General features: G+C 47.4%; 15 protein-coding genes across 15 annotated transcripts; 8 read left to right on the top strand and 7 right to left on the bottom strand.

Moving 5' to 3' along the window:
- Positions 1–268: 268 nt before the first annotated feature.
- On the top strand, positions 269–1,009 carry HPODL_01164 (TATA-box-binding protein; the record flags this gene model as incomplete). Its single annotated transcript, XM_014077663.1, has 1 exon — positions 269–1,009. One exon carries the CDS (start codon positions 269–271, stop codon positions 1,007–1,009), a length of 741 nt encoding a protein of 246 aa, XP_013933138.1.
- A 373-nt stretch (positions 1,010–1,382) lies between these two features.
- On the top strand, positions 1,383–3,068 carry HPODL_01163 (uncharacterized protein; the record flags this gene model as incomplete). Its single annotated transcript, XM_014077662.1, has 1 exon — positions 1,383–3,068. The coding sequence occupies one exon, from the start codon at positions 1,383–1,385 to the stop codon at positions 3,066–3,068; it is 1,686 nt and encodes a 561-aa protein (XP_013933137.1).
- An 86-nt stretch (positions 3,069–3,154) lies between these two features.
- Positions 3,155–4,432, top strand: HPODL_01162 (uncharacterized protein; the record flags this gene model as incomplete). The annotated part of the gene is made up of 1 exon (XM_014077661.1): positions 3,155–4,432. The coding sequence occupies one exon, from the start codon at positions 3,155–3,157 to the stop codon at positions 4,430–4,432; it is 1,278 nt and encodes a 425-aa protein (XP_013933136.1).
- Positions 4,433–4,442: 10 nt separating this feature from the next.
- HPODL_01161 (Ketopantoate hydroxymethyltransferase, required for pantothenic acid biosynthesis) lies at positions 4,443–5,369 on the bottom strand (the record flags this gene model as incomplete). Its single annotated transcript, XM_014077660.1, has 1 exon — positions 4,443–5,369. The coding sequence occupies one exon, from the start codon at positions 5,367–5,369 to the stop codon at positions 4,443–4,445; it is 927 nt and encodes a 308-aa protein (XP_013933135.1).
- Positions 5,370–5,562: 193 nt separating this feature from the next.
- HPODL_01160 (NADH dehydrogenase (ubiquinone) Fe-S protein 6) lies at positions 5,563–5,976 on the bottom strand (the record flags this gene model as incomplete). The annotated part of the gene is made up of 1 exon (XM_014077659.1): positions 5,563–5,976. One exon carries the CDS (start codon positions 5,974–5,976, stop codon positions 5,563–5,565), a length of 414 nt encoding a protein of 137 aa, XP_013933134.1.
- Positions 5,977–6,053: 77 nt separating this feature from the next.
- HPODL_01159 (uncharacterized protein) lies at positions 6,054–6,971 on the bottom strand (the record flags this gene model as incomplete). Its single annotated transcript, XM_014077658.1, has 1 exon — positions 6,054–6,971. One exon carries the CDS (start codon positions 6,969–6,971, stop codon positions 6,054–6,056), a length of 918 nt encoding a protein of 305 aa, XP_013933133.1.
- A 190-nt stretch (positions 6,972–7,161) lies between these two features.
- On the top strand, positions 7,162–8,127 carry HPODL_01158 (6-phosphogluconolactonase-like protein 1; the record flags this gene model as incomplete). Its single annotated transcript, XM_014077657.1, has 1 exon — positions 7,162–8,127. The coding sequence occupies one exon, from the start codon at positions 7,162–7,164 to the stop codon at positions 8,125–8,127; it is 966 nt and encodes a 321-aa protein (XP_013933132.1).
- A 118-nt stretch (positions 8,128–8,245) lies between these two features.
- HPODL_01157 (putative membrane protein) lies at positions 8,246–10,278 on the top strand (the record flags this gene model as incomplete). Its single annotated transcript, XM_014077656.1, has 2 exons — positions 8,246–8,248; positions 8,287–10,278. 2 exons carry the CDS (start codon positions 8,246–8,248, stop codon positions 10,276–10,278), a joined length of 1,995 nt encoding a protein of 664 aa, XP_013933131.1.
- Positions 10,279–10,589: 311 nt separating this feature from the next.
- Positions 10,590–11,891, top strand: HPODL_01156 (Serine/threonine protein phosphatase; the record flags this gene model as incomplete). Its single annotated transcript, XM_014077655.1, has 1 exon — positions 10,590–11,891. One exon carries the CDS (start codon positions 10,590–10,592, stop codon positions 11,889–11,891), a length of 1,302 nt encoding a protein of 433 aa, XP_013933130.1.
- A 53-nt stretch (positions 11,892–11,944) lies between these two features.
- HPODL_05281 (uncharacterized protein) lies at positions 11,945–12,220 on the bottom strand (the record flags this gene model as incomplete). The annotated part of the gene is made up of 1 exon (XM_014077654.1): positions 11,945–12,220. The coding sequence occupies one exon, from the start codon at positions 12,218–12,220 to the stop codon at positions 11,945–11,947; it is 276 nt and encodes a 91-aa protein (XP_013933129.1).
- A 103-nt stretch (positions 12,221–12,323) lies between these two features.
- HPODL_01155 (ADP-ribosylation factor-like protein 3) lies at positions 12,324–12,929 on the top strand (the record flags this gene model as incomplete). The annotated part of the gene is made up of 1 exon (XM_014077653.1): positions 12,324–12,929. One exon carries the CDS (start codon positions 12,324–12,326, stop codon positions 12,927–12,929), a length of 606 nt encoding a protein of 201 aa, XP_013933128.1.
- A 135-nt stretch (positions 12,930–13,064) lies between these two features.
- On the top strand, positions 13,065–13,766 carry HPODL_01154 (High-affinity copper transporter of the plasma membrane; the record flags this gene model as incomplete). Its single annotated transcript, XM_014077652.1, has 1 exon — positions 13,065–13,766. The coding sequence occupies one exon, from the start codon at positions 13,065–13,067 to the stop codon at positions 13,764–13,766; it is 702 nt and encodes a 233-aa protein (XP_013933127.1).
- A 48-nt stretch (positions 13,767–13,814) lies between these two features.
- On the bottom strand, positions 13,815–14,795 carry HPODL_01153 (ER-Golgi vesicle-tethering protein p115; the record flags this gene model as incomplete). Its single annotated transcript, XM_014077651.1, has 1 exon — positions 13,815–14,795. One exon carries the CDS (start codon positions 14,793–14,795, stop codon positions 13,815–13,817), a length of 981 nt encoding a protein of 326 aa, XP_013933126.1.
- Positions 14,796–15,042: 247 nt separating this feature from the next.
- Positions 15,043–15,360, bottom strand: HPODL_01152 (uncharacterized protein; the record flags this gene model as incomplete). Its single annotated transcript, XM_014077650.1, has 1 exon — positions 15,043–15,360. The coding sequence occupies one exon, from the start codon at positions 15,358–15,360 to the stop codon at positions 15,043–15,045; it is 318 nt and encodes a 105-aa protein (XP_013933125.1).
- A 282-nt stretch (positions 15,361–15,642) lies between these two features.
- HPODL_01151 (uncharacterized protein) lies at positions 15,643–18,558 on the bottom strand (the record flags this gene model as incomplete). The annotated part of the gene is made up of 1 exon (XM_014077649.1): positions 15,643–18,558. One exon carries the CDS (start codon positions 18,556–18,558, stop codon positions 15,643–15,645), a length of 2,916 nt encoding a protein of 971 aa, XP_013933124.1.
- Positions 18,559–18,791: the final 233 nt, after the last annotated feature.

Here is an 18,791-nt window from a genome sequence, read left to right as displayed (position 1 = left end):
CTTGAATTTCGGGGTTACCCTGCCGCTGGCAAAAAAAATGCAAAAAATATCGAGAGTATAAATAGGACCCAATCCCCCCTTATTGACGGAGCGAAATTTTTAACCTAAATTTCGGTGCAAGGTTTTTTATAGTGCATCAATATCCTTAGAGATCTAATAAAGCACTTCATCTCATTAGGAAAGGAATCATTTGGTTGAACATCTTTTCCCGAAAACAATCGATTTATAGTTGGATGAGTTGTAATATAGATATATCACGGTTGTAAACATGGATTCACTCAAACTCCCAACTACAGCAGCTAGGGCAAAGGCATTTACTGCCCAAGGCTCCTTAGCCTTCCCTATGATGACAACAGACATGGTCAAAGATGAATCACAAGATACAGACAAATACGATATCCTGAAGAAGGAGCCAGAAGAGAAGATGCTCGATATGAGCGATCAGGTGGCTGACGATGCAGCAGCATCAGGAATAGTGCCGACATTACAGAATATTGTTGCCACCGTCAACTTGGACTGTCGCTTGGAGTTGAAGACTATTGCTCTCCATGCTCGTAACGCAGAATACAACCCAAAGCGTTTTGCTGCAGTTATTATGCGTATTAGAGAGCCAAAGACCACAGCCCTTATATTTGCTTCGGGCAAGATGGTTGTGACGGGTGCTAAATCGGAAGATGATTCGAAATTGGCTGCCAGAAAGTACGCTCGTATCATCCAAAAGCTTGGTTTTAACGCTAAATTCACAGACTTCAAAATCCAGAATATTGTTGGCTCGTGTGATGTCAAATTCCCTATTAGACTCGAAGGTCTAGCATACGCTCACGGAACTTTCAGCTCGTATGAGCCGGAATTATTCCCGGGTCTCATTTATAGAATGGTGAAGCCCAAGATTGTGCTGCTTATTTTCGTTTCAGGGAAGATTGTCTTGACGGGTGCAAAACAAAGAGAGGAGATTTATAAGGCGTTTGAGGCTATCTATCCTGTCCTTAGCGAATTCCGCAAGAGCTAGATTGCATAACTTATTGTATACTATGGAGATAGCTATGTCTGGGGCTTTTTTATTTTTATAAAAAGAATAGCACAGCCCGTGCGCGATTTTGATCAGGAAAAGAAAAAAAAATATTTTCTAGCGTAGTCAGGGGAGAAAGCAAAAAATCAAAATTGGGTTTCGTTTTGAAGAAAACAAGGATTTTGAAAATATAAGCAATCTCTATCACAATATTGTGCTTAGAAAACGACCTATCTTTGGCTGATAACGCGTCCACGACGTATCTCAGAACCCTATAAGCGTTGTCCTTCATAATCACCTCGACAACCAGCAGTTAAACCCCAAATTCCTTCGGCAGTGGAGAAGATCATCCTACTTTAGAACACACGTCTTTATGTCATTATCAGAAAAGTCCATCAATACAGTAGGTACTGATTCCAAAACCAAGAGTGAAACACACCTGGAAAAGCCTTCCACGGGGAAAGGCACCATTAGCAACAAAGTGAGTCAACAGCAACAACCTATGCCACGGCCTATTCTGTTTAAAAGTGGTAGTTCGGCAAGCTCGATCGTATCGAAGCAGTCAAACTTGCCACCGTTGAACACCACATTCGACAAAGCCCAAAAAAACACACAGCCAATCTCGCAACCAACGCCCTTGGGGGACTCGGTTCCATACACGCCCTCGACTCAGGCGCACACTTCTGGGGACTTGACTTCTGAATCAAGTACGCCTATGAAATCAGCTAGCTCCATTTCATTCCAGGTGCCCACCGTCAACCCTCAGAAACACCGTGGTTCCATCAGTGCTCGACCTTCAACCACTAAACTGTCCCTCCTCGAATCTCCGGCTTCTGGAGTTCCAAGTTCAAGACAGCCTTCTGGTACTCATCCTCCTACTGCACTGGGTCATGAGTTCCCCCACCAAGTCAAACATACGGATGTTGGGTCCTCGAAAACAACCCCTACAACAGCTGTACCACTTCATTCCGCTCTCGGAAAAGAGTCACGAGAGCACAGCGTTTCGTCCATTTTTAGTGACAGACACCCAAGCTCGCATTCCTCACCAAGAAATCTCTCGTCCCCCTCTGGCGTCACTTCCCCTGTTTCTTTTGACTTGGGTCCTCAGTCATCTCAAAACTCAACTGTTGGAGCCGACACTCTTCGGAACGAGATATTGTTCCAGCCTCTTTCGAACGAAAATCGGGTGCAATCGCCTCCAATGGCTTCCAGAAAGAAAACTACTACAACGCCCAAAACAGTGGTTTCCACTCCAACCGGTCCGGTGGTCCCATTCACCGAGTATCTCAGCAAGGAGGACGATGACAAAATTCATATTCTGATCGGTGCTACTGGCTCAGTGGCAACAATCAAGATCCCAATGATAATTGACAAGCTTTTCAAGCTCTATGGAGTTGACAAGGTGTCGATCCAGTTGGTGGTTACGCAGGCCGCAGAGCACTTTTTGCATGGACTCAAGATTTCTACAGAGGTGAAAATCTGGAGGGAGAACGAAGAATGGTCGACACCAATGACGAAGCCTGGTGACCCGATATTGCATGTTGAGTTGAGAAAATGGGCAGACATTTTCCTGATTGCTCCTCTTTCTGCCAACACTCTTGCCAAAATTGCCAATGGTATTGCCGATAACCTACTCACGTCGATAATCCGGGTGTGGAACCCAGCCATTCCTATCATTATGGCTCCCGCAATGAACACTCTGATGTACACCCACCCGATCACAAAGAAACACTTTGCTGTCATTAAGGAGGATTTCAAATTTGTTGAGGTGCTGAAACCGATTGAGAAAGTGCTCATCTGCGGAGACATAGGAATGGGCGGAATGAGAGAATGGAGCGAGATTGTTGACATTCTTTACCGGAAGATGAAGACATTACAGGCAGAAAAGTTGAAGAAAGCAAATGAGAGGATTGAAGAGGAGGAAGAGGAAGAGGAAGAAGAAGAAGACGATGATGAAGACGATGAAGACGACGACGACGACTTTGATGACGACTTTGATGACGATGAAGACGACGATGTGGAGTCCACGGTCATCGAATCCAAGTCGTCTCGCGGATGAACTCGCATTCTATGGTGTATTACGAACGGTCATGTAAAAATAATGTACCACTTAATTGCGCGGTGTAAAAAATAAAAATATCTGGCATGGTTCTTGCTTTGAGGTGGAAGATAGGCCTCGGTGTTTTAGCCGCCTACTCTGGTTACACCACCTACATATATGTGAGGGCTCAACAGGAAATCCGCAGACGTCAGGAGGCAAAAGCAAAACAGTTGGAAGCCGGACATGACGATTGCGATAACTGCCAGTATGACACATTGCTGGTGAACGGGCGCTTTGAAAATCCGTTCCCGGAGTACAGACCACAGACTTTATTTGAGTTTTTCGCAATGCGGATTCTGGATCTGTGTGAGTTTGGCAGGCGTGGCGGACTGCCGTCCTCGAAGGACGAGTTGCGGTCTAGCTTGCCGATCGTAAAGCCAGATACAGAACTCTTGGAAGCCACTGCACACGGCAGAGCCACGCAGCATGAGGATAAGCTCCCGCCACTTTCCGATCGGCTCACATTTACGTGGTTTGGCCAGTCTTGTTCTCTGTTGCAGGTCGGCAATGTGTCATTTCTCACTGATCCGTTGTTCGAAAACCATCTCGTCAATAAACTGTTTGGCCCCAGGAGAATTGCCCCCGCTGCGATGTCTTTGGACGAGCTGATGGCGACGGTAGTAGTTCCAGAGTTTGTTCTTGTCTCGCATGACCACCCTGACCATTTGGAGGTGGAATCGGTGAGGAAAATTGGCAACAAGTCAATCTGGGTTGTTCCCGTTGGCGTGCGACATTTCCTGGCCAAACACGGGGTTTCCAACGTGATAGAAATGAACTGGTGGGACCGGGTTCCGCTGGAGACGAACACACCTGATAAATACGAGATTGTCTGCGTTCCTGCCATGCACTGGTCGGGAAGACAGCTGATAGACACTAATAAAACGCTCTGGTGCTCGTTCTTGATTCTGCGAAATAACAAGTCGATTGTGTTCCACTGTGGCGATACAGGCTACTCGCCGGACTTGTTCCAGCTCATCGGACGGAAATACGGTCCTGTGAAGTTTGGTGCCTTGCCCATTGGCCAATATTGTCCGCAGTGGCACCAGCGGCCTCGACATATCAGTCCGGTGGAGGCAATCCGGATTGCGAACGACATGAGCATTGAGAAGATGGTGGGCGTGCATTGGGGGACGTTCATTTTGAGCTCCGAACAGTATTTGGAGCCAAAACAGAAACTGGAGGAGTTGGCTCAGATACAGGGCCGCACCAAGAGCGTGCTGGTGCCTGATCACGGACAAACAATGGTTTTCGACACGTCCAGCATTGACCTACTGAACGAGAAGGACCCGATAGAGGTGAACGGTAGCAAGGTATATAAATAAATTCAACTACTTAGTGGTCTTGTTGCAGAATTTTTTCCATTGCCTCGAACTCTTCCTCCTTAATTGGATACGAATGAGTCTCTATGTTTGGGAAAGTGCCCGATTTGACGTCCCCCACGTAGTGGTCGATTGCGTTGACGGCCTCAGAATGGAAATTCATGTATTTCTGGACGAATTTGGCGGTAGGAGAGTCCAGCATGCCAAGAAGATCCGCCTGCACCAGAACCTGCGCCGAGGTTCCTGGGCCGGAGCCGATGCCAATGGTTGGAATATCCAGTTTTTCAGTAAGATACTGCGCGACCTTGTGCGGTATACACTCCAGAAGAAGCATAGAGCAGCCAATGTCTCTGAGATACTCTGCCTCTTTTATAATATTTGCGGCATCCTGCGCTTTCCTTCCTTGCACCCTGTAGCCACCAACAGCATTAAATTGTTGAGGTTTCAATCCTATGTGACCCGTCACGGGTATCCCAATCTCTATGAGCCGTTTTATCTGCTCGCCATGCTCGAACCCACCTTCGACCTTGAGCGAGCCGATTTTCCCTAATTTCATGAGCTTGACGGCTGACTCAACACACTGCGAAACACTAGCCTCGAAAGATCCGAAGGGAAGGTCAGCTATGACAAACTTTTGATTCACCCCTCGAAGAACAGACTTGCAAGCGTAGTAGTAATCGTCAAACGGAATTTCCAGCGTGGAGGCATAGCCTTTGGACACCATGGCCAAAGAGTCTCCAATCAAGATGATATCCAATTTTTCGCTCGAGTCTGCTATCCGACCGGTAATGTAATCGTGCGCTGTGATCACCGCCAGAGGCTCCTTCGCTTTATAAAGTTTTTTGATGTCTGTCAACGTCTTCTGTCTGACGGTTGCATGCGACGAATAGCGAGCCCCTAGACGCGGGACCAACGATCTAAACACGGAGAATGAGCTCATTAAGTTTTTTTTGAAATATTTTTTGTGATCTATACCGGGAGCAGTAATGCGGCTCATTCTGAGCCCAAGACCATTTACCTTACGTGGGGGAGGGGGAGCCCTAGGGCATACAATGTGCTCCAATGGAGCAAGGTGCTGAGCAAGCCTTAAATTCGTATACCTGCCAAAAATAAATTATCACTTATGGGGAAAGCTAGGACAACTTATCCTTTAGTTCCTCCCTGGCATAGCGCAATCCACAGTAACCACAAGTTCCAGGCATGTCCTTGTCGAGGTTGATATAGACCTTTGGGTGGCCCTGGAAGATGTCTGTTCCGCTGCAGACCGCAATGTTGTTGTGTATGTATCTAATAGGCTGTTGGGCAATCAAGTCTATTGCTGCTTGCGGGTTAGGCTGTTTTGTGAGGTCCCTGCCAACGAAGCGAACATTGGTTTTGATGATATGGTCTTTAGATGACTGGCTAGGCGACCATGTGGCAACTCTATTTGGTGCCTGTGCAATCTCAATTTCGTCTTGGCTTTTCCTGGTGATTGGAGCTGTTTTAGGGAGCGTCAAAGAGGACCTCTTTCGAGTTTGCAGGGCAAACTGGCAAGACCGTCTAAGCATAAGGGATAACTTTGAAACCAAATTATTTCCCCACAATTCTTGCCGGGTAAATTTTGTACAGGTATAAACCATGGATGCTATATAAATCGACCAAGTCCTCCAAAGCCTCCAGAAGAACCAAATGAACCTGGCGGACCTGGCGGACCTGGAGGGCGTCTGAAACCTCCTTGTCCGGGCAGCCCCATATGTCCTGGAAGTCCAGCCCCCAAAAGTTCGGGGTCCTCGTCAGGCCCCAGCAACGGATCATCGTATCTTATTCCTGAAGTTGATCCTCCCAAATTCCGATTAAATAGCGGATCAGAGGAAGTTGGATGCATACCTCCTCCCTTTGTAGGATTTACTGCAAGAGGATCCAAATATGGTTTGAAAGGGGGATCTTTCATACCGCCTGGATAAAGATCGTTGACACCTGCTTGTGCGTCTGCTGATGGAAGTGGCTGGGACCGGCTGGACTGGATTTGGTGTTCGTCCTCAAATGGCGGAGGTGCCAGAGCGGCAGGGAGCGGTCTTGGAGCGGGCGATGTATACGAAGGGGTAGGAGTGTAATTTTGCGTTGCTTGGTTGGATGTATCCTCAGGGTTACCTGCTACCGGCTCCTGCAGCTGCGAAATATGTCTTTGGTTATCAGTATCGGACTGCGTGGGGGGTTTCAACTCCTTTGGGAAAAATAGCCCAAATTTATCTGTCACCATCGCGAGTAGGCGATCTACTAGACGGGAATCGATATCGTCAATTTCGGTCGGATAACTAATGGTAGCATCTTGGGGCCATTTCAGTGAAGCGGTGTACGTTATTTGAGTTCCGTCTGTGTCCTGTCTGAGATTCTCAATAGTGTAGATATCGTTGCTCCGAGATACGATCGATTTGCCCTCGGACGCAATAATCGATATCTGGCTGTCGGAACGATCAATTGCAATAGGATGGATATTGCGCAACTGTAAAAAGTTCTTGTAAATAAGGCCTAGCAGGTCTAAGTTGTCTTTAAGCGAGCCCATTGTATACAGTGATGTTTTATTTAATTAGCTGATAGCGAAAGAAAATGTTAGAAAAAATAATATTGCTTTAGGGCGAAACAGGTTCAAGATTAGAGGGAAAAAGAAAGTTCCGACAAGTGACTTAGCTTGCACAATTGTTCAGCAAGCCTTTACCGTTTATCAAACCGTTTAAAGCAATAGTAGGTGCCAAATGACGACTGCAGTTCCCCTAATTTATTCATTCCCTGAATTCAGCGGAGTGGCTGAGGCCGTCGCAGACCACATCGTGGCGGCCCAAAACCATGCTCTGTACGGCGATTACAACAGGAAAAAGAGCCTGTCAGATACGAATATTGCGTCGCAATTCAGCGGTGCGGCAGAAAGCATGCGTTTGACCAAAAGTGTGTCGGAACACCATTCAGCAAGCGGAAACGGAACTAATACTCCAAGTTCGTCTAGAGAGCAACGGAAAAAGAAGAAGGAGGAGAACAGAAGGTTCCGCATTGGTCTTAGTGGAGGATCATTAATTAGTGTGTTGCGCGAAGGACTGCTCAAGCGACAGGACGTTGAATGGTCCAAATGGGACGTTTATTTTGCCGACGAAAGACTGGTTCCTTTTGACTCGCCTGAGTCCAACTACGGAAAAGCCAAATCACAGATATTTGACAACATACCACCAGAGAAAGGATATCCCAACATTTTCCCTATTGATGAAAATCTTTTGAACGACCCACAGGAATGCGCAGACACTTACGAGAAAACTCTTATCAAAGGCTTTGCATCTAAAGACTCTGTGAAGTTGCCTATGTTTGATCTGATTTTGCTTGGATGTGCTCCCGATGGGCATGTTGCATCTTTATTTCCTAATCACGAGACCCTTAGAGAGTCCTATGCTTGGTGTGCACCGGTTCTAAATGCTCCGTCAGGACCTCCAACGAGAATCACCTTAACTGTCCCCGTGATTTGCCACTCTCACAGGGTGATGTTCGTGGTGGAAGGTGCCACCAAAGCGCCTGTCATAAGCACGATCATGGAGAGACCCGACAAGGGGCTTCCCGCTAGTATTATCAACGAAAAGGCTGCTGGACGGATTGCATGGTTCGTTGACGATGACGCTGTGAAAGACGTCGTGGGTATTACAAAGAAGAGATACAAGTTTTTGGTCCACTCCGAATAGATGGGTAGAGTGCAGTTTCCATGGTTCAGATTGTAGTGGCTAAGTTATCCAGTGTTATATTTTTTTATATGTGGCTGAGAACACAAGAAACATAAAAAAAAGATATCGTAGTTTGAAGATGGTAAGTGTTCTCAATCGGCTTTTTGCTAACTGGTATAGTGGTTCCCAATAGCGTTTTTCTTGGTATCGACCTTTTTGTTATCGGGATTCGCCATCAATCATTTTATCCGGCTCTCGAAACAGCCACTGTACCTATCGGTGATTCTGGTATTCTCGCTCTTCTTACCTTTCTCCATCATATTCCTCCTTCCTGTCGACCTGATATCCACTTCCGCTGACACATACAAGCAGTTTAAGGAATCTATATTTTATTTGAATCAGCCCACTGTGCTATTCCTTTGGAAGTTCAACTATTGGACCACCTTTTCGTTAACATGGATCATCCTGCCCTTTTTCCAATACTGGTTTGGATCTGGATATTACAAACGGGGAGATCGCTTCAAGTACTCGCTAATTGAGCTTCTGAAGTTCCAAATGATTATGATTGCCTGCGGGCTTATCATTTTTTTCTACATCCTAGTTCGACACACATCTTGGCTCAATTTCAAATTTCTCAAGTCCCTGGTTATTACAGTCAGCCATATATATTCGCTTGTTTTAGCCTTGTGGCTTATGGCGCACGGTCTCATATATCTTCCACGGCATGAATGGGAAACATCCGGAAACTACTCCAACCAGCTGCACAAAATGTACCTTAAGGTTCCAGAGATAAACGAGCAGTTGGAGGACACAAAATTCGAGCTCCGTGAGCTCTGCGGAAAAATCAAGACATTAAGCCATCTCGATAATCTTGAGTACAGAGACTGGATCCTCAAGCTTGTGGGATCCATACCTCCCGAATTCAACGAAATGGTTCATCATGGTGTCGAACCGTTCACCAACTCAGAGCTGAACACGAAACTGCTCAACAAGCTCTCTAAGCAGTTAAAAGAGCTGAAATGGGAATACAATCATAAGCTTATCGAACTCCAAATCACCGTAGAGAAGGTGATAGTTTTGGAAGATAAAGTTAACGCACAACTGCTTGGAGAATACCATCCAAGACTGGAAAGACCTTGGATATCGAGCCCAAAAGTCAATTACTACCTCCATCAATACGTCAAACCCTTCCTGGGGAAACTTCTCTCGCTATGTTTGATTGTGCTCTCTACTGTCATTGTGGAATCAGAAACGCTTCACGGCTTCCAGTTCTCTTTGATCAAACGCTTGATAGCTGCCATCACAATAAATGCCACCAAAATCTACGTCCAGATCTTCACCATTTGTTTTCTGGTTCTGACATACATGCTCGTCTGCGCGATGCTATCGCTATCACAAGTCAAAGTCTTCAATATATACCATATTGAGTCCAATCAGTCATCAGACCCGGTGTCGATGATCTTCTTCATCAGCTATGCGTGCCGTCTGACCATCCCCTTGAGTTACAACTTCTTAATGTTGCTGGACGCAAAGTTCACCACCAATTCCTCGTTCCAGCTCTTTTTTGGCAACTCCATCCAGCTCATCTCCTTGGGTAACTTCCTCAATGACCTGCTACCCCGGCTAATCATCATCCCTATCCTGCTCACAATGTTCAGGTTTTGGGAAAAGGCAAAAGCTTGGCTCTCGCGTGTTTTCCTGTTTGATTACTTGATCAGAGAACTGGATTTTGAGGACGACGACCTCGACACAGCGAACTATAGTGGGGACCTTGAAGGGCGGCCAGGATCACAGTCAACGCGGGAGAATGCGCGGATCCATGAAAGCAAACAGATTATACAGCGTCTTTTGAATTCAGACCAACGTTTTTCGAGCACACCAATCAGGCCGTTGACTCTCTCGAATAACCCAGCGTCTCAAGAGCAATCGCTTACGTCTTTTCGCGAATTTTTTAGCCGTCTATTCTCACGGTTACGTTTTCGCAGCCCAGCTTCTCAGTACGAAGGATTAAGAACATACAACCTAAGTTTAGGTACGGACAACGGTAGCAGACGAACTAGCACCGACACAGGCATCTCGCTCAACACTAACATCTCGTTCGACAACGACAACCGACTGCTTCGGGATGACGATATCATGCTTATTGACGAGGACGACGTCTCCGAGATATAAACATGTAGCAACGCTAATAGATCGAAACGGATACACCTCGCGCCATACTGTAAATAAAAAATACACGGGAAAACCTACAAGCCTCGGGATAAATTTGTGTTTTCGATGGGCCGGGTATGTCATTGAGAATGAGACGAGGATTATGGAAGCCAGGCATGGACAGAGTGGCGAGTGGGAGTTTTGTGAGACGTTTATCTCAGCATTTATCGATTATCGCTCCCAATTCCTCTCAGAACTCGCTTATCACGTTCAATGTTAACTTGCTTAAAGTGCCTGCGAACTACGGTTATTATACCTCTAGAGTCAATCGTATGACGAACGAAGACGCACATCAAGTAGGAGTTATGGATATAGACCTCCAGCAGAGGACGGTATCTACGGATGGGATAGAGGCAAACGAGGAGCTGGAGAAAAGAATAGGACAGATCGATGAGCCTGAGTACAAGAACCGTTTTGAGCACAGTAAGGTTTTTAGCTTTAGCGTATTTGACGGCCATGGCGGTAGTGAAGGCAGCACCTATGTGCGAAATCATTTGCTGGAGAATATTGAGAGAATGAACATCAGCGACGCAAGCATCAACAAGCTATTCAAGTTTTACCAAAAGGAGATTGGAGGATACTGGAGACGTTGGGTGCGTCGCAAAAATCTGCATCTGATCAACAGCATGGGGCTAGAAAGCTATCTAGTATCGCCAAAAGGTAACTACACTGTCCGCGATCCAGAGCTAGAGGAGAAAAAACTGTGGGATCTGCCAGAGTTCAAGGAGATGGTTTCCGGAGAAGATTTCTTCAAGATTCGGCTTCTGCTAGGGTTTTTGTACACCGACTACCAATTTCTGAACTACGAGGACAAGATTAACGACGCTAAACATAAGGAACATTCGCACCTTTTGAACGCCGGCTCCACAGCCACATCTGCATTTTTCTACACCATAGAGAAGGACAAGTCGAATCTAAACGGGTATTTTTACGAGCCAGACGTGTTGAGTCGATTGGTAGTTGCGCATGTGGGCGACACGCGTGCTATCCTCTGCGACAGGGACGGCATGGCAAGGAGTCTGACCCAGGACCACCATCCTTCAAATCCTATCGAGTCACGCAGACTGACCAGATACAGCGCAGGGCTAATGATGACCGATTCTTTCGGGGAAGAACGTTTTGCAAATTACGCCAACACGCGTTCATTCGGCGACCTCACAGCCAAAAACATCGGCATCACAGCCGAACCGGAGATCAGTGAATACCTGATTGGCGATATGAGAAAAGTCCAAAAGTACAAGCGTGACAATAAAAACTATTTAAAGAAGACCAACATCTTGGATTTTGGCGGGGACGAGTGTTTCCTCGTGCTTGTGAGCGACGGAGTGACCAACATGCTTTCCGACCAGGAGGTGGTCGACGTGATCACGAGCACGACCAATAACAAGGGATCGCTGCGGGGCACGCCAAAGGAAGCTGCTCAGGAGGTAGTACAGTTCGTTGAGTGTATTGGGGGCATGGACAATGCGACATGCCTGGTAATCAAGCTAGGCGGCTGGGGGAAATGGCCAATACTCGACCGAACAGGCCCTCTGAGAGAGTCCAAGATGATGAGTGGACGCAGGGAAAGATGAGCATCTCGAAGTTTTGGCACGCACTTTGTCATTTCAATTCTATGTACAATAAATTATTTATTCTTTGTTTGGGTGTATTTGAACCGTTTCCGAGTGTGGGAGAACTCACCGAGCTTAGATCCCACCATGTCTTCAGTGATGTTTATATGCACATAGTCTTTTCCGTTGTGGACTTGAAATTTGAGTCCCACAAATTGAGGCAGTATGGTGCACGATCTAGCGTTCGTTCTAATGGGCGTACCGTTCTTCTTCGCCTCAGCAATCGGTAAAGGCACCACAAAGGGACCCTTCCATGCAGACCTGCCCAAAGCAACAAGAGACAATCTCATGAGGAATAGTTTCGGTTGATAATTTTTTCGAAGCGGTTTTGGACGATCGACGTGATCTGTCGCTTTGGTTTTTTGGTCTCCGGTATCTTTTATTTAATTACACATGTTCCATCTGGCTCAAAGTCTTTACAGCTCGTACACGCGCAAAGACGAGTATTCGGTGTTGATTTTGGGACTAGATAATGCGGGCAAGACAACCTTCTTGGAACAGCTCAAGTCCATCTATGTCCCAAACTACAAAGAGCTACGGCCGGAGCGGATTCTTCCTACCGTGGGTCAGAATGTCGGCACAATCCAAGTTCATGGAACACTGCTGAAATTCTGGGATGTTGGGGGCCAAGACAGCCTCCGAGAATTGTGGTCAGAATATTATTCGAATTCGCATGCTATTGTATTTGTCATTGATTCGTGCGACAAGGAAAGACTGGTGGAATGCTCAAACGTTCTGACCGGCGTGATGAGCAACGAGCTAATAGAAGGGCTGCCCATATTGATGCTGGCCAACAAGCAGGATAGAGAAGACGAGACCAAGCTGGAGCTCGTGGATATCAAAGAAATATTTAACCCGATCGCAGAAAATTTAAACGCAAGAGACTCAAGAGTGCTCCCAGTTAGCGCAATAACTGGTGAGGGGGTTAAGGACGCTATAGAATGGCTGCACACAAGGCTAATTCGCAACAAGATGAACCGTCCCCCAAAGAAACATTGAAGGTGTCGGGTGTGAGCAAATTTTTTTCATCGCGAGCAAATATTTTTGGCAGAAAAACCCATAATATCGTTATGTCCATAAACATATAAAAGGCTCGCTCTCAGAGCCCCATTTGCATAATATTAGTTCTTCATCATGAATATGGATATGGACTCCTCCACTTCGTCACACATGCACATGTCTATGGCTTCTACCACTTCGTCGCATATGCACATGTCTATGGCCTCTGCCACTGACAGCATGGCAATGGCTACCGGATCTTCTTCCAGTTCTATGGATGGGATGGGCATGTCCATGGACATGAACATGAACTACTATCTGACCACCCATTACGATCGCTACCCGGTGATCTTCCACACCTTGCGTGCCAGCTCTGGAGCTGGAGCCTTTGGCATTTTCTGTGTGCTCTTTTTTGGAGCCGTTTTCTTCAGAGGTTTATTCTTCCTGAGCGCTTATCTGGAACAACGGGTGTTCCACAACCTTACGAACGCAGTTTTGATTCAAGAAATCGACAATTGTGCTTGTGATCCCGAAGAGGAAAAGAAACGCGATCCTAGTGGCGGAACCCTGAGCGCCAAATCCCTCGGCCTTGGTAAGATCATCAGACAGACGCTCTGCCCAGGATTAGGGGAATTGAAAAGAGATTTCATTAGACTACTTATCGCTTTCACTGCGACGATGTTTGGATACGCATTGATGCTTGCAGCCATGAGCTTTGTCGTGCTTTACTTCTTCGCAATCTGTCTCGGAATGGCTTTTGGAGAGATCTTCTTCAACCGCTTGTCCATTGTACTCGGAATCAACAAAAACAGCTCCTTGTGTGGATCGCTCCACTAGGCCAGACGCTTGTATGTATACTCCGTTAATTGATAATTTAGATCATAGTTAGTCGTCTTCCAAAGGTAGCGAGTCAAGCTCGTCGACCAATGACGACAGCTCGGAAACGACGTTCTTGTGGTAGTTGAGCTGGATTTTCATCAGCAACTTCAACAGGTTTAAGCCTTCAACTGGCTTGATCAGCGCCTTCATCGATTCCACAGCAGATTCTGTAGCACTGACCAGCTCGTCCTCGGCATTTTCCAGTTTCTTGGACAGCGCAGGCGGAAGTTCGACAGACTCGTCCCCACGCTGCACGGCCTTCACCTCGGCTCTGACAGTGTCAAAATTGAGCCTTGAAGTCTCCACTTGTTTTCTCAGCTTGGCCGTGTTCAAAAAATCGCCATTCAACGTGTTGCGGATCCTGTCGTTGACCTCCGTGATCACCAATTTATCTTGCTCCAGTCTTTCCTCTCCGATTCTGGTCTGGAACTCGCTAATCTTGAGCAAGGCCTTGCAGAGAGATGAAGACTCGTCTTCGCTGGTAGACAAGACTTCATTTGCACTTAGACAAGCTTTGGCCAATTGGTGTGCAAAGGTCTTCGGGGTATGATCCTTTGATGATGCCAGTAGCACAGCTTCTGCTTCCGATGTGGTTGTAGCCTGCGAAAGACCGGTAAACTTCTCATTGATTAGCTTTGTGTAATCATGGATGGATTCTTTCAGATTTGGAGGATAGTCATAACTCTCAATTTCGTACTGCTGGGTGATGGTCAACACCTTTTTGTAGAAAACTTTCAAATTATCAACGCGCTTCTCAAGATCCTTGTACTCCTGCGGCAGCTCCGAGATATCGTCAATGGACCCAAAACGCTCTTGCAGAGACCTCGTGGTCCGCTTGAGAAGGGGGGATATGTTGGAGTTCAGCGTGGAAACCTCCTTTTCCAAATTGACTAGATTGTCCTGCAAACTTGACGTGAGATGCTGAGTGGTCTGTTGCAAAGACTGCTGGATTGAGGAAAGATCCACTTTGGGAAATTTGAAAGACATCCTGAATTGAAATAAGGTTTTATCTTATTTGGCTGTCTTTTTCTTATTTTATTTTGGCGATGTACACCCGTACACCAACAGTTAGCTGATGCTCTGGTGCCAGGGTGGGTTGCAGGACCAAGGCCTTGGGAAATATTACAAAGCGAGATATCCCGATCTAGTGTTGGAAAAACCTAAAATCTATAATTAATACCTTACACATCATAACTGCCGTAAATGCTTGATCTAGTCATATTCCTCATACCACTCATGTTCTAGGGAACCACTTCTCAGATAACGATGTCGAGTGGCTGGTTCTCGGGGAAAGGAAGCTGCTGACAGCTGTTATTCCTGGAGCAACGCCTCCACCAATGCCTGCGGTGTAGCCTTTTGCATGCGCTGGAGCTGGAGTAGGCCTCACACCGGCAGTGTAGGAACTGTTGCACTCGTCTTCATGTCTTGTTTCGATGCCTGCTGTGTATTTGGAGGATCCGTGGCTGCGGGAGCGGTCGCGAATGCCTGCCGTGTATTTTTGCTTGGTAGATTTGTAGCCGTAGTTATTAGACACCATGATTGATTCTGTCATTTCGCAGGTGCGAGAGTATCCTTTTATATTGCCATCGGAACGCCCTCGGACCCACCTCGGACGCAATGTTTCCCTTGCGGCTCGCCTTCGAGATGTATTATCAATTACGATCGTGCATAAAAAACGGTTTTGTGTGACGTAAGTGTCTAGAAATTGTTCGAATATTAAAAATCCAGCAATGTTTACAAATCTTAACTCATAAAATCGTAATATTCAGTCACATATCCTATACGTGAGGAAAAAAACAAAACACAAAGAAAGTAGTACTCTTAGCTTCCCAGATCAGTTGAAAATCTTTTTGATTTTGGTGCTCAACTTCTCCTTTTGTGGGTGTGCCTGTTCGAACTCGTCATAGTTTAAAATCTTCGTGTTAGACTCACCTTGTTGCGGCTGTCCAGAATAAGCCTCGTCGCCTTGCTGGTGCGCCTTATTGGATTGGCTGAGATCCGACGTACCTGCAGCGCCAGATCCTCCACGTTTATCGTGGGTAGCTGCTGCCGCGGCGCGGCTAGCCAAGGCATTCTGATCGTCATTCAAATAATCGTTTCCATGAGCAGCTTGGCCCCGATTCTGGGTTGAAAGGTTGTCTCTGGTGCCAGGAATGTGAACATTCTGGCCTGTAGACGTTTGTTGGGTGGCTCCATAATGCTTTCCGTAGTTCTGGCTTTGGCCTTGTAAGTGGTCTTTCGGGCTGCCTTGGCTCTTGGCAGCAATTCCAGCCCCCGTTGCGCCACCAGCTGCACCATAACCAGATCCAGAAGCGTGCTTGCTCTGTCCTGTGGTGTCAGAAAATCCCGCGGTGTATGGAGTCTCCTTGTCATCTCTCACACCCGCAGTGTACTGGTCCTTGGCATGGTGGGGATGGGTGTCACCAACACCGGCAGTGTATCCAGAACCAAAGTGAGGCTCGTCTTCGCCAACGCCAGCAGTGTACTTGTTGGTTTCTGGCTCGTTGCGACCAGGGGCCTCCCCGACACCAGCAGTGTACTTGTTGGTCTTATGAGTGTGATGCTGAGAGTCGTCTCCACCCTGGAAGGTTTCTCTAAAGCCACCTTTGGCGAGCTCTGGGTCTCTCTGAGCAGAGTCATTGGCGTGTGAGGCAGAGTCTTTGCCGGTTTCTCTGCTACCAAGATAGCCTGCACCGGCGCCAATAGCGGTTCCTGCACCGGTGGCATAGGCAGAGTATTCACCGTGACCGGACTTGTCAAGATGCTGGCCACCTTTCTGCGACAGTTCCTTGGCCTGGGAGCCAAGTTTGTCGTAGTCAGCCTGCTTCCGAGGGTTCTTCGGGTCCAAAGAGCCAAACACCTTATCGTCGGTCTGGGTCTGGCTGCCATACGAGCTATCGTAAGGATCATTTTGTGTCTTGGTAACACCTGGTGCGCCTCTCAATTCTTGAGTGGAAGCGTCCTTCTGCTTGGACTGCTGCGTTCCGTAGCTGCTGTCGTGGGAAGCGGTCTTGTAACCAACAGCAGAAGCCACAGCAGCACCGATTCCGGCACCTATTCCGCTACCACCTCCAGTATGCGATCCACCATGGGCAGTCTCGTAGCCCAGCTCGGCTTGTTTCTGAGCAAACTCAGGCTGGCCCTTTTTCTCGCTTTCATAGAGTCTGGAGGGATCAGACTTAAGCTGATCGGCGTTTCTCGTAGCAAAGGTGTCGTGGTGCACGTCCTGGTAGACAGTGCCGTGTTGGACAACAGTGTCATCATTCTTCTTGCTGGACTTGCCCCATTTGCTGGTCTTACCAGACTTGGAACCAGCTCCCGAGCCGGAACCATACTCAGACGAGTCAGAGGTGGTGCTTGTCGACTTCTCGTGGCGACCAGCAGCTGCTCCCAGACCTGCACCGGCAGAAGCTCCAGCAGCGGTGTCGGTAGCTTTGTGGTGGTCAGACTTCGACTTATAAGCGGCGGTCTCCTTCTGGCTCAGGTCACTGTGCTTGTCATGAGCTTTGTGGGACTTGCCATGAGTACTTTTGCCGGCTTGCTCCCCAATTGGATGTCTGTAGTCGCCCAGATCAGCAGGAGCAGTGGCTCCATGGACAGGGTCTGTAGCAGCAGCTTCGGTGGTATTGTAGCTGGTTGGTTTACCAGAGACAAAGCCAGCCCCAGTGGTAGCACCAGCGGCGGCACCGGTGTTAGAATATCCCTTATCATGGGCACTCTCGTGCTTCGATGCATGAGTATTCGAGCCATAGCCTTGTTGGGTCTCTAGAACCTGGCTCTGCTTAGGATGATATGTCTGACCTGGTGCACCGGCTAGTGATCCAACCCCCGCTCCAGGAACGTCAGGACCTAAGTTCTTGTCTGTAGTGTCGTGTTTGGAAGCAAGGTCAGACTTCTGATTCCGGCCGTCAAATTGGTGATTGGTGGTTTGACCAGCATAGCCTTGTTCTGAGCCCAAAGTCTTGCCGTGAGATCCAGACTTGTCAAGTTCGCCGTGGGTATGAGTATTCGAAGAGCCATAGTGGCCGGCAGCTGCACCAGCACCAGCTCCTGCAGCAGCAGCTCCCGCAGTAGCTCTACCGGATTGAGAGTCGTGAGCAATTTTCTGCTCTTCCTGCGAAGGCTGAGAGTCCTTGGCGTTCTTTGTGTCGGCGGGATCGACAGGACTTCTGTGGGCTCTCTCTTTGTCAGACAAACCCTTGATATTATCCTGGGTTTGATGAACATCTCTCTCGTCGACGACAGGGTCGACTAGCGAAGAGTATTTCACATTTCTGTCGGTAGGAATAACTTCGAATTCGTTGCCCTGGCTATCAACATAGCTGTGTGCTTTTCCGACCTGCTTCTCAAGAGTCTTAGTCGACACGGAGTTTTTGGTGGCATCTTCGCCAGCCAATGGCTTGTCTTTGTGAGAGGTTGCACCTTCGGAGCTACCACCAATTCCAATGGCAGACATCAGCTTGTTGGCCAGTGATGGCTGTTCGCCGGGCTCTCCATGAGCTTCGCCTTCTGAAGCCTTGAATGTCGGTGAGGTAGAGTCGTAGGTCTGCGATTGCGAGGTGTAATTCGAGTCTCCAGCGGAGTAATTTTTTCTCTCCTCAAAGTCAAACGATCCAGGAACACTGGATTGTTGCACAGATCTTGGCGTATCCTTGGAACCAGTTAGCCCATCGTAAGCATCTTGCGCCTTGTGTTGTGCCTGGTTGGTCCAGGACTCATCTTTCGGTGTACTAGATTTGAGGTCAGCCATGATACAGATAGATAAGATGTACAAGTGAACGATACAACACTATATATAAAGCTGTCTCCACATTATTGCTCTTAGCAAGGTTGCCATATGGCTTTTCTTTTTGAGAGGCAGCAATTTCATTATGACATCAATGTCTCACATGTCACATGTCCAACGGTAAAACAGTGTGAGTTGCTACCACTATTGCTCTTGACACAGCCACAAATAATTTTATTAAGCGCACTATTTTTAAG

The sequence above is a fragment of the Ogataea parapolymorpha genome, chromosome VI (assembly GCF_000187245.1).
Source record: "Ogataea parapolymorpha DL-1 chromosome VI, whole genome shotgun sequence".
In the NCBI taxonomy this organism is placed as follows: Eukaryota; Fungi; Ascomycota; class Pichiomycetes; order Pichiales; family Pichiaceae; genus Ogataea; species Ogataea parapolymorpha.
This window is presented reverse-complemented; position numbering and strand designations above follow the sequence as displayed.